This window comes from Saccoglossus kowalevskii, chromosome 13 (assembly GCF_978046115.1).
Source record: "Saccoglossus kowalevskii chromosome 13, keSacKowa6.1, whole genome shotgun sequence".
NCBI classification, from domain to species: domain Eukaryota; kingdom Metazoa; phylum Hemichordata; class Enteropneusta; family Harrimaniidae; genus Saccoglossus; species Saccoglossus kowalevskii.
In genome coordinates, this window is record NC_140653.1 from 26,205,882 (window position 1) to 26,218,884 (window position 13,003).

Below are 13,003 nucleotides of genomic sequence, written 5' to 3' on the forward strand. Positions count from 1 at the left end.
AAATGACTTGACTGCGATCACTTAGACTATAAATCCCAGAAGTGCCTCCAGAGTCAGACTTTAGTATACATTAAAACTTTGTGTAAAAATGTATGTTTTATTTTTATTTTTGCCCAGTGTACCTGCCAGTAAGTACCTCAACATTACATGGAAAATAAAATAACAACCTACCACATGTCAGTGTATAGCCCAAGTGCTTCATAATTCACAACTTCAGGGGCTGCAAAAAAACAAAAAAAAACATTGAAATTGAAAAAATTGGGCAATGTTCTAAAAAGTCAGAGCCAATATATACATACATGTAAGTATATAAATATTTATATATTAAAATGTAGAACAAAATTTACATATTATGTTATAAACAATGAATTATTATAAAGAGGAGGAAACAAAAAACTCACCCACAAACTCTGGCGTTCCTATCATATCGCGGATTTCAGTGCCTTCAACTATGCGACGAGATAAACCGAAATCAATCAACTTGATGTTTTGCGAGTTTCTATTTAACAGCATCACATTTTCAGGCTTAAAAAAAAAAAAAAAAAAAAAAAAAAACTTTAGAAACATAAAAACACTAACAATATTTGTACATGTATATTGACTGGAGGCGCCAGAGTTGTAAAAACAATTGAATTTTTAAAACTGGCCATTGGTGGCGCTCTTGATATTCTAACATACACATGTTGCACTGTATACATTGTATACTTTATGCATTCAATTTCAATAAACAGATTTAATTTATTCTTGAGTAGCCATGAATCTCACCGACTGAGTGAAGCAGCCACTTAAAGTGAAGTGCAGTACTTAAAATTAATGCTTCGTCGCCAATGGATTTCATAACAGTGTATAAACAGCATGTATATGTATCAGTACACGTCAAATATTAATATTATCCAAGACTCAACGTGGTAATGTTTATTCATTCAAAAACTCATTTATTAATATTAGATATCAAAACATAAATTAGGAACTACAGATACATGTATCTATATTTAAAGAATAGTCACCAAGTAACCACAGTATCCATGGTTACTTACAGTTGTCTAACAAATGCACAATGCCATAACGAGGTTAATTTTATACATCTCCATCTGTCTGGAAGATTAAAACCTTCCTATTTTAATTGATTTCTGCTCTAGGTCCAGCTGTGTGCATATTAATTATTACAGGGACAAAACAATAGCAGAAAAAAATCCTTTGTTTATTGTTTTGATGTAAATTACAATACATGTGGAAGGCAATTAATATATTGAAGATACCCCCAAGAGGTGATGCCTCCCTTTTTTGTTTTTCTTGATATGCGTGAGTGTTGAAAATTTGTTTTGGTGACTCTGGTATTTTATATGTTTAATGATGAGATATTAACAGCATTTAAGTACAAGGACTTTGAATAACAATCACATATAGGGGTGCAATTCACAGAAACTCAAAGCACCGCATTAACCCTTATAGAAGCAAATGCACACATTATGAGGCCCAGTAAATTTTTAAAAGTAATAAATTAACTAATAAACATAATTCACTATTGTAAAATTCAGTCTTTGTGAATTTATCATCGTTTAACTTGCAAGGCCAATTGTAAATCATCCACAAACAGGAAACACAAAATTTGATTTTAACAATTGGCAATTGTTCTCTTATCAACGGGGATCATGTAATAAAGATAATATACATGTGACCTTTGAACCCATCAGTTTATGATTGAGTGTATGAACTTTACCCCAGAACAGTCGTTGGCTAAGCGGGAGCATATATTCAACATATTGCATGCCAATGATGCCCATAATATATGTATAACATTTATGTGGATGTCAAATGTTAACCATATTTTGTAGCCCACATAACAGCGTTGTTAATTTAAAACTGACGAATATTTTCTAGCGTTTCTGTGACAAACGTGCAACGATGCAGTGTACTTTGAACATCTTATGACTCCATAGTAATCTTGAAATGTTTTAGTAGCAACAACATCACTGATTATTTAAGCAAAGAATTACTGTGACTTGCATGGAATTAGGTCCCAAGGAGTCCCCTCAAATAAATCATAGACGTAAAATGACCGCCGAAAACTCATTGTGAGTTACATAATGTACCATGCGAGTTGTTTTTGCCCTCAAGAAATATTCCATTCGCTCCCCTCCTCACGTGGATCAGTGACACAGTGGAAACAATGGTGGAGAGAATGATACACTATTTGAGAAGCAAAACAATATGCTTTTATCAACTTTTGATTTATACGTGCTTCTATTGTGGAAGTGCTTTCAAAATCAAATAAAAATCCAAGAAAGCTTAGAAAGAACTCCCATGTGCTGAGAGTATTGGAGACACATTAAATATAATTTGAAATTACTTAGCTGAAAACTAATTATGCAAATCAGAAAATTAACATGAACAGATTTGATTGTAAAACTAATGAGGTCTGCGCAATGTAACAAAAACTCTATGTACCAAGTTTAATTTGAAATGTGATTAGAACCAAAAAATTATGAATTATTATGCTAATTAGGGAAATAATATGAACAGAGTTTTACCCCAAACTAATTAGGTTTGTACATTGTCCTAGAGCATCTTTGTACTAAGTTTCATTAAAATGGAAATTAGTACTTTAGATATCAGTGTAAAAGCTTAAAATTGGTTAATTATGCAAATTGGGTAATTAATATGTACAGATTTTAACCCACAATTATCCAGGTCTGTCTATTGTCCTACAGCATCCATGTATAAACATTCATTGATATGTGATGATTAATACCTGAGATATCAGTGTGAAAGTTGGAAATTGGTTAATTATGCAAATTAGGTAATTAATATGCACAATTATTTACCCTGAAATTAATCAGGTGTCTGCATAGTCCTCGAGTATGTAAGTACCAAGTTTCATTGAAATGTAATGCTCACTACTTATATCAAAAGCTGAAAATTAATTAATTATGCAAATTAGGTAATTATATGTACTGATATTACCATAAAAACTATCAGGTCTGTGCAGTGTCATATGACATCTATGTACCAAGTTTCATTGAAATGTGATGATTAGTACTTGAGATATCAGTGGAAAAACCGAAAATTGACTAATCATTATGCAAATTAGGTAATTAGTATCCACGGATTATTACCAAAAACTAATCAAAACCTAGCATTAGTTCAGAGGATCTATGTATCAAGTTTCATCAAAATCCAATGAGTGGTTCTTTAGATATCAGTGGAACAGTCATAGAACAGCTAAAAATTAGCTAATTATCATGCAAATTAGGTAATTAACGAGCATGGATTTTTACCAAAACCTAATCAAATCTGCGCATTGGCCCAGAGCATCTATGCACCAAGTTTCATCAAAAACCGATGTATGGTTCTTGAGATAGCAGTGGAAAAGTCTGACACACATACACACATACACACACACACACACACACATACAGACACACTAACTGCAAAGACTCCCATCTTGTGCTTTGCACATGGGAGTCAAAAATTGGGAGGAAAAAAAAAAGACTCCACCTACAAGTAAAAATATACAAAATTGGTTTAATTCTATGAATGGTGGGCAGTGAGTTTATTATTTCATATGAAATCCAAAATAGAATAGCAATCCTTCTTTTTGACATGTACAATTACCAGTCCAGATGTTTCTAGTAAAACACCGGATTAAGCTCAGAATTGCAAACTTCAAAATGTACTGTAACATTCAATTTCAATCATTTCCGATGAGGCTCACTGCCATTTCATATTCACAGGGTTGTGAACAGGTCAAGCTACATTCAAAGAATACACAACAAAATAGGCATATGTACTCATCATGGTGAATTAAAATCTGTGAAGTTTTTTGTGTGCATTATTTATGGTAATGCTATCACCATGGTAATCTAAAAGTGAAATACCATAGGGTATTTTTTTTTAATAAATTCACAAGAGGGATGAATCAACGGATAATCTTACTGGATTGGTGATGATTTGGAAAAGGTAATAAAGGGGCAGGTTTCTTGATACTGCATGACATGCAGTAATGAATGGATGATGTTAATGACCTACTACTGAACTGTTAACCAATATGCCTGAAGCACAAGTGATCTAGCTCCTAGGCCCAGAGTTTTCAATTACGTTCACTCTGTGACCCCTTAGGATGGCAGATTTAAACTTCAGAATGAGGAATGGAATAGTATTTTCAAACCAAAACAATCTGAGAATACAACACCTGTTACGCCCCAAATCACTTGACCAATCAATATTTTACAGTTGTTATGATAAACAGACCTTGCATTGTTCTATAAACGAGCAATAAACTTGCAGTTTACAACCCCAAACAAATAAATCATCCATCATTACAAAGTACACAAGTATACAGTTCTATAAACAAACAAATGTGTTTAAACTCTACTTAGGTAATACAGTTTTATAATGGTATTATATTTTCTGGCCTTCATAAGCCACAGGAGTATATAACTGAAACAAAAACGCATGTACTTCAAAACAACTTAATAAAGTTTAATTACAGTATTTTATTTCCTGTCCTTTATGATAAGCAGAAGTATTTTTACACTAAAAAGAAAGATCAAATTGACAAGGCTAGGGAGTCTACTTGTAACTGATTTAGTGGAGGTAATTCGATGATCCTGAAAAAAAACACTGTGGCTAATTTGTATATGAAGTGGTGATTGTTGATTTATTTGTAATTCCTTGTTTTCTAAAAATCCAAACATAGTGGATAAGATTCTTGTCCGCTTTACTTTTGAATAGGTGGAGGACTAGGGTGACGAGTTATACTTTTATAAATAGATTAATTATTCACTGGGTTTTAATTTTGCTTATTTTGACTGGAAAATGTGCTAAATTAAAACCCAGTGAATATGTAAAATTTAGCATAGAATACATTATCTAAATGATAAAACCATGAATTTAAAACCCACTGAATATGCCTGAAATGCTAAATCAGCGAAATTTAAACCCAGTGAAAATTAGTCATTTTACAGTAACTGATCAGGTGACAACTTTATTTATATATGTTAACAAGGCTAGGGTGGCAAGCTGAAAATGAACATATGCTAACCCACCATCCCTCAATGAGGGACGGTGGCTAACCTCACTCCAAAGTTGACTAGGGAGTCTCATTGATAAAACAATTTACAATGCCAGGATGAAAGTAAAAACCAGCCATGTTACATCAAGAAGCACTGATTGTACAGTTCATGTCCTAAAAGTACAGAATTCTAGTCATGCAAAACTTCATTAACACTTCATTAACACAGATTCTAAAACAAAAATCTGGCAAACTATGGTCATCCATTTAGAAACCAGTGATAGAAAAAAAATTTGTTTTACCATTCAATTGTCTTGAGGAAAGAAAAGTATGAAATAGCGAGGGCTACTCTTTTCAAGGGAGTTTATTTATTTAACAACAGTAGCAATCCATGAATGAAATAAACTGTCATCACACACCCATCCCCGACCTTTGACATGATGTGCATGGTTGCAATGAAAAAAGAACAGTATATACAACTTTTCTAGACAAACAACACAAAACACATTACTGACTTCCTTTGTCAACAACAAATTGACGAGCTATTCCCTATTAGCGCAAGTGTTGTCATCACCGATGATCGGTACACTTCTAATGTAGCCCTCCATGCTCCTATGTCTGATAGTCTGAATAAGTGTTATAAGTAGATAAGAATTCGGTGTCCCGTATTATGTGCTCTTCAGGATTGAGGGAATACAGGTTGAATTTGAATATTACACAACAGAATATATAATAAAACTATAAATTGAAAAAAAAAATGACAGATAATCTTTAATTTGCTCTTAACTCACAAATAGTTCAAGTAGTTAGCTCCACTCCCATTGTTTCGTACATAGTGGGTATATATCACAACCCATTTAAGATCCCAGTTTTACTATTCAACAGGTGGTTTGCTATCAATTATCTCCACCCACCCACTGTTGTGTACATACTGGGTATATATCACAACCCATTTAAGATCCCAGTTTTACTATTCAACAGGTGGTTTGCTATCAATTATCTCCACCCACCCACTGTTGTGTACATACTGGGTATATATCACAACCCATTTAAGATCCCAGTTTTACTATTCAACAGGTGGTTTGCTATCAATTATCTCCACCCACCCACTGTTGTGTACATACTGGGTATATATCACAACCCATTTAAGATCCCAGTTTTACTATTCAACAGGTGGTTTGCTATCAATTATCTCCACCCACCCACTGTTGTGTACATACTGGGTATATATCACAACCCATTTAAGATCCCAGTTTTACTATTCAACAGGTGGTTTGCTATCAATTATCTCCACCCACCCACTGTTGTGTACATACTGGGTATATATCACAACCCATTTAAGATCCCAGTTTTACTATTCAACAGGTGGTTTGCTATCAATTATCTATACTCACCCACCCACCCACTGTTGTGTACATACTGGGTATATAACAACCCATTTAAGATCCCAGTTTTACTATTCAACAGATGGTTTGCTATCAATTATTTCCACCATCCCACTGTTGTGTACATACATACATATATACATACATACATACATACATACATACATATACATATATACATATATATATATATATATATATATATATATATATATATATATATATATATATATATATATATATATATATACACATATATATATACACATATATATAACAACCCATTTAAGATCACAGTTTTAATAGGCTCATAATATAAATTTATTTTCAAAGTGTTACATTCTGGTGCCATGGTAACAGTGGTATTATCTTAACCTCTGCATTTACTTTATGCGCCATACATGTATAACATTACATGCTGACGCTGCCTTTCCCGCTGAATTTGTACGTCTCTATTGATGCAACAAATTGTTAGCTGAAATTCAAGCCGAACCGAACGATTTGACCTTTACTAATCCTATGCTATCCAAAACAAAGTGGTTGTTGCTGTTAGATTAGGTTCTACATGTTTTCATAAATGACTTCACATTCCTCTACCAAGCGGTGAGGGGACTACCAGACATGGCTATCCGAGCATGACAGAGTAGTTTGAATATCTCAAGACACTCCTTTAGAGAGGAATTACAAAGCTACAAAATATTGAACAACACACAATGTTGAGAGTCCAATGTAATTACCGTAAAACCATTTATTGTCACTATTTTGAAGTTTTAAGCATATTCACTGTGTTTTAATATGACAAATTTGTCAAGGAGTTTTATTGTTATTTTACATATTCACGTAGATTTAATTTAGTGGATTTTACTTATCAGCGAAAATAGCGAAATTAAAACCCAGTGAATAATTAATACATTTACAGTACTCATATATGCAGTTAAAACATTAACATACCACCTGCTGAAAGCCTACACAGATAGCTGACCATACATACAATTTATTTTGTTGCTTAGATCACGTCATAGCATAACCTAGCTTAAGCAAGTGCTGTTGTTTTTGATTTCGTCAACAGTGAATACAGGTTTATAGTACGAATTTTGCCAAGGTATGATGGTGAGGCAAAGGCCAGATAAGTGATTGAAGAAGTTTTAATCAGAATTTTTACTGCCAGACCAGTCAACTTGCTGGTAATGTACTTCATGTCAGACCAGTCAACTTGCTGATAATATACTACATGTCAGACCAGTCAACTTGCTGGTGATGTACTACATGTCAGACCAGTCAACTTGCTGGTAATGTACATGTCAGACTAGTCAACTTGCTGGTGATGTACTACATGTCAGACCAGTCAACTTGCTGGTAATATACATGTCAGACTAGTCAACTTGCTGGTAATATACATGTCAGACCAGTCAACTTGCTGGTAATGTACTATATGTCAGACCAGACAACTTGCTGGTAATGTACTTCATGTCAGACCAGTCAACTTGCTGGTAATGTACTACATGTCAGACCAGTCAACTTGCTGATAATGTACTACATGTCAGACCAGTCAACATGCTGGTAATGTACTACATGTCAGACCAGTCAACTAGCTGGTAATGTACATGTCAGACCAGTCAACTTGCTGGTAATGTACATGTCAGACCAGTCAACTTGCTGGTAATGTACATGTCAGACTAGTCAACTTGCTGGTAATATACTACATGTCAGACCAGTCAACATGCTGGTAATATACTACATGTCAGACCAGTCAACATGCTGGTAAAGTACATGTCAGACCAGTCAACATGCTGGTAATGTACATGTCAGACCAGTCAACTTGCTGGTAATGTACATGTCAGACTAGTCAACTTTCTGGTAATGTACATGTCAGACTAGTCAACTTGCTGGTAATATACATGTCAGACTAGTCAACTTGCTGGTAATATACATGTCAGACCAGTCAACTTGCTGGTAATGTACTATATGTCAGACCAGACAACTTGCTGGTAATGTACTTCATGTCAGACCAGTCAACTTGCTGGTAATGTACTACATGTCAGACCAGTCAACTTGCTGATAATGTACTACATGTCAGACCAGTCAACTTGCTGATATTGTACTACATGTCAGACCAGTCAACTTGCTGGTGATGTACTACATGTCAGACCAGTCAACTTGCTGAAAATGTACTACATATCAGACCAGTCAACTTGATGATAATGTACTACATGTCAGACCAGTCAACTTGTGGATAATGTACTACAAGTCAGACCAGTCAACTTGCTAGTAATGTACTTCATGTCAGACCAGTCAACTTGCTGGTAATATACATGTCAGACCAGTCAACTTGCTGGTAATGTACATGTCAGACCAGTCAACTTGCTGGTAATGTACTACATGTCAGACCAGTCAACTTGCTGGTAATGTACTACATGTCAGACCAGTCAACTTGCTGGTAATATACATGTCAGACCAGTCAACTTGCTGGTAATATACATGTCAGACCAGTCAACTTGCTGGTGATGTACTACATGTCAGACCAGTCAACTTGCTGGTGATGTACTACATGTCAGACCAGTCAACTTGCTGAAAATGTACTACATATCAGACCAGTCAACTTGATGATAATGTACTACATGTCAGACCAGTCAACTTGCGGATAATGTACTACAAGTCAGACCAGTCAACTTGCTAGTAATGTACTTCATGTCAGACCAGTCAACTTGCTGGTAATATACATGTCAGACCAGTCAACTTGCTGGTAATATACATGTCAGACCAGTCAACTTGCTGGTAATGTACATGTCAGACCAGTCAACTTGCTGGTAATGTACATGTCAGACCAGTCAACTTGCTGGTAATGTACTACATGTCAGACCAGTCAACTTGCTGGTAATGTACTACATGTCAGACCAGTCAACTTGCTGGTAATGTACTACATGTCAGACCAGTCAACTTGCTGGTAATGTACTACATGTCAGACCAGTCAACTTGCTGGTAATATACATGTCAGACTAGTCAACTTGCTGGTAATATACATGTCAGACGAGTCAACTTGCTGGTAATATACATGTCAGACTAGTCAACTTGCTGGTAATATACATGTCAGACCAGTCAACTTGCTGGTAATATACATGTCAGACCAGTCAACTTGCTGGTAATATACATGTCAGACCAGTCAACTTGCTGGTAATGTACATGTCAGACCAGTCAACTTGCTGGTAATGTACTACATGTCAGACCAGTCAACTTGCTGGTAATGTACTACATGTCAGACCAGTCAACTTGCTGGTAATGTACTACATGTCAGACCAGTCAACTTGCTGGTAATATACATGTCAGACTAGTCAACTTGCTGGTAATATACATGTCAGACTAGTCAACTTGCTGGTAATATACATGTCAGACTAGTCAACTTGCTGGTAATATACATGTCAGACCAGTCAAGTTGCTGGTAATGTACATGTCAGACTAGTTAACTTGCTGGTAATATACATGTCAGACCAGTCAACTTAATGGTAACATACTAAAAACCACAGAGCTAGTGTGATAAATTCACCAACTACTTCAATAACACTGAATCCAGCATAAACTGATAAAATCAAGCTATAAATACTGAAGGACTTTTCTTCATCAGTTCAACTGCAATACAAAATAACAGACCATTAATCTTGCATGCGTTGCCAAGTGACTGCCAATCGAGGAAACCACTGAAGTTAACGAGTCAGTCGTACATGAGCAGAATGGCTACTGGGCAAAATTCATTTAGCTAAAAGGCATTGATAAATAAATTCTAAAATTGGCTACAATTCAAAGTAAATCCTCCCCAGCTGTAGAAACAAGGATGAGAAATCATGAAATTAGTCGACACAGTTAATGCAGTATCTTTTGATAAATGTACATTTTAGCCTTTTGAAAGGTTGTTGAATTCTGATTCACAAATTTTAGGTGGGTTTGCAGGAGGCACGCAGGCATTTTAACATGAGAACTTGTTCAAAATGAACAAATCTGAGAGAGATCCACATGTAGTACCTATATATGTAATATCAAAGCAATTGGACTTGTGGTTTTTAAAAAGAAGTCGAAAATATCACTTTTTACCAAAAATGACAAAAATATTCACCAAAATTAGAGAATTGAGGATATGATCATGTACCCAAGGTACATATACACCAAGTATCAAAGCATTCAGGCTCGTAGTTTTCAAGAAGAAGTCGAAAAAGTAAAACATTGACACAGACGACGGATGCTGGACGACAGACGACGGACAATCACTCATATGATAAGCTCCGCTCGACAAAGTCGACAGCGTAGCTAAAAATGAAGACATCCAACTTTTTTTTTTTACCTGCTTTGATGAACTTATTTCAAGTTTATAATTTCAAGCCTGACTGACCCTTCATCATACATCTCAATACCCAACATTCCGAAAGCTGGTTCAAGTGAAGGTCACAATCACGCCCCCATATGCAAGCTTTCATAAACGTGAAAAACAGACTCGATGTAATTACATGCTTGGGTTACAGGACTCGCATTTGGTGAAACAGACAACAAAACAAGACATTCCAAGCACCATACAAGTGTATGGGAACGTCACCGTGTGAAAATTAGTTTACTCTTGGCATAAACTTGCATGTTTTGTGTACACACATTTTAAAGTTCCAATCAAGATTCAAAAACACATTATTAGATATGCATGCCTGTATAGCAGTGTAAGTTTCATACTGAGATGCATGTTTTTATTTAAAGAGCATGCTCATGAAATATGGTACAGACCTTTCCCTTGAGGCAATGCGTGATATCCCAGATATGTCGAGAAATATGTTGAAATAGGATGAAAGCGTCAAAGCGTCAAGTTAAGGAACACACAAATCAATTTTAGAATTGCAGATATGAATAAGACAATCGTTTTAACGAGGATTACGAGATTTGCTGCGATCGATTATTAGATTCATAAAGAACAGTAAGATTTAATTCCCATGGAACCATGTTCAACTGTAATTAGTATTTAGTATATTAATTAGGCTCAGAGTATGAAATGGTTTACAATAGAGTACAGATGACCATATCGAATACCAGATCAAACTGACCTCAGCAGTGACCAGTCAAACTATGAAATGTACAATTAGACTAAAATCGATAGCGATAAAGTACAGATAACCATATCGAATACCAGATCAAACTGGCCTCAAGCAATGACCATTCAAACTATGGAACATCCATGAGGTTGAAACGGGCAGCAATAAATAATAGCTGACCATATCGAATACCAGATCAAACCGACCTCAACAGCGATTAGTCAAACCAATTATGAATATTGTCAATCATCGAATTATCATACCATTATCGATCAAAACCCCTATACATATCAAATAATTGGTACTACATGTATACACCTTATATCTGTTGAATGTGATGGAATATGGATGTGGACCAAAGTAAATAATGACTCATTCGTACCAATGCAACATAATGGCACGTACAACTTAACACCAACATGCATTGTACAGTGGCAATGACAATGCAAGGACAGCTATACCTATGAACATAGCTGTTTAATAGGGTAACAAAAAAAAACAATTAAATAAGTGTAAATTACAAACAACATCTGTTTACAGTAGATTTATAATTAGGCATGACAGCTGTCGATACTCAATACAGATGGACATGCATTTATAGTTTCAAGGTGTGACAAGTGAATGACTACTTTGTTATCAGAACAGAGTATTCCAGCAAAGAATGCTTTCTCACTTTGCACTGCTACATTTTCCATCACAATTGGAAAGTGTGGATAAAACTGTGTGCACACAGTTGGCTCTATTGTACATGTAAATTCTTTTAATTCACCAGAAACAAATTTCCCTGACATTGAACTTGCTTGAATTGAGTTAATCTGATTATGCCCAAAGCATCTAAAGTGAAAACGCATTATTTTCACCAGAGAGAATTTTTTTTTTTTTTTTCAGTATGGCATCCAAAAAAAAAACCTGGTCTCCATGCTAGCTGGAGTAACGAAACTGCATAGGGCTTACAAGGTGAAACAGAAGCAAGTATTAAACTCACTGCTGTAATTGGATCTGTCAGCATCTGAATTTGGAATAAAGTCTGTGGCGTGAAACATGTATATTTTTTTAAATTGTTGTTTGATACTACATAATGTAGACCAAATCGAACTATGAACTTAAAATGGTGAGTTTGTGAGGGACACACCAATATTTGTTACAGGTAAATCAAAAATTAACCCACCCAACCCCCACCCCCCTAGTAAATATGCGCGTTTACAGTGATTGCTAATTTACATACAAAAATTACCAGTGCACATATGTCATTGTTTCATCGAATATTCGGATGTGAGCTACAAGAAGAGTGATTTCAGTTCACGATAAATCAGTTTAAAGTACCTATCAATATAAACAAGCCATGCATGGCACAGTCCCCGTTAGTTATCAAATTTAAGATATATAGTTTTGTTTATAGTAATATAGCTGGAACATAAACATGTCAGGAATATGATTATGATAATTGTTTAACATTTAAATGATTGACATTTGTATCTGATCGCCAAACAAGTATTGAGAGATATTTCTCTGGAACAGCATTAATTAAAACAAAATCAGCCATT

General features: G+C 35.1%; 1 protein-coding gene across 1 annotated transcript in view; it reads right to left on the reverse strand.

The window, feature by feature from the left end:
- Positions 1-13,003, reverse strand: part of LOC100375842 (death-associated protein kinase 1-like) — an 88,419-nt gene that overhangs the window by 40,152 nt on the left and 35,264 nt on the right. Inside the window, exons 4-5 of the mRNA XM_085507144.1 lie at positions 402-525; positions 172-220 (exon numbers count right to left, since the gene is read on the reverse strand). Coding sequence (XP_085363270.1) covers positions 172-220; positions 402-525 — 173 coding nt within the window. The remainder of the gene's footprint in view (positions 1-171; positions 221-401; positions 526-13,003) is intronic.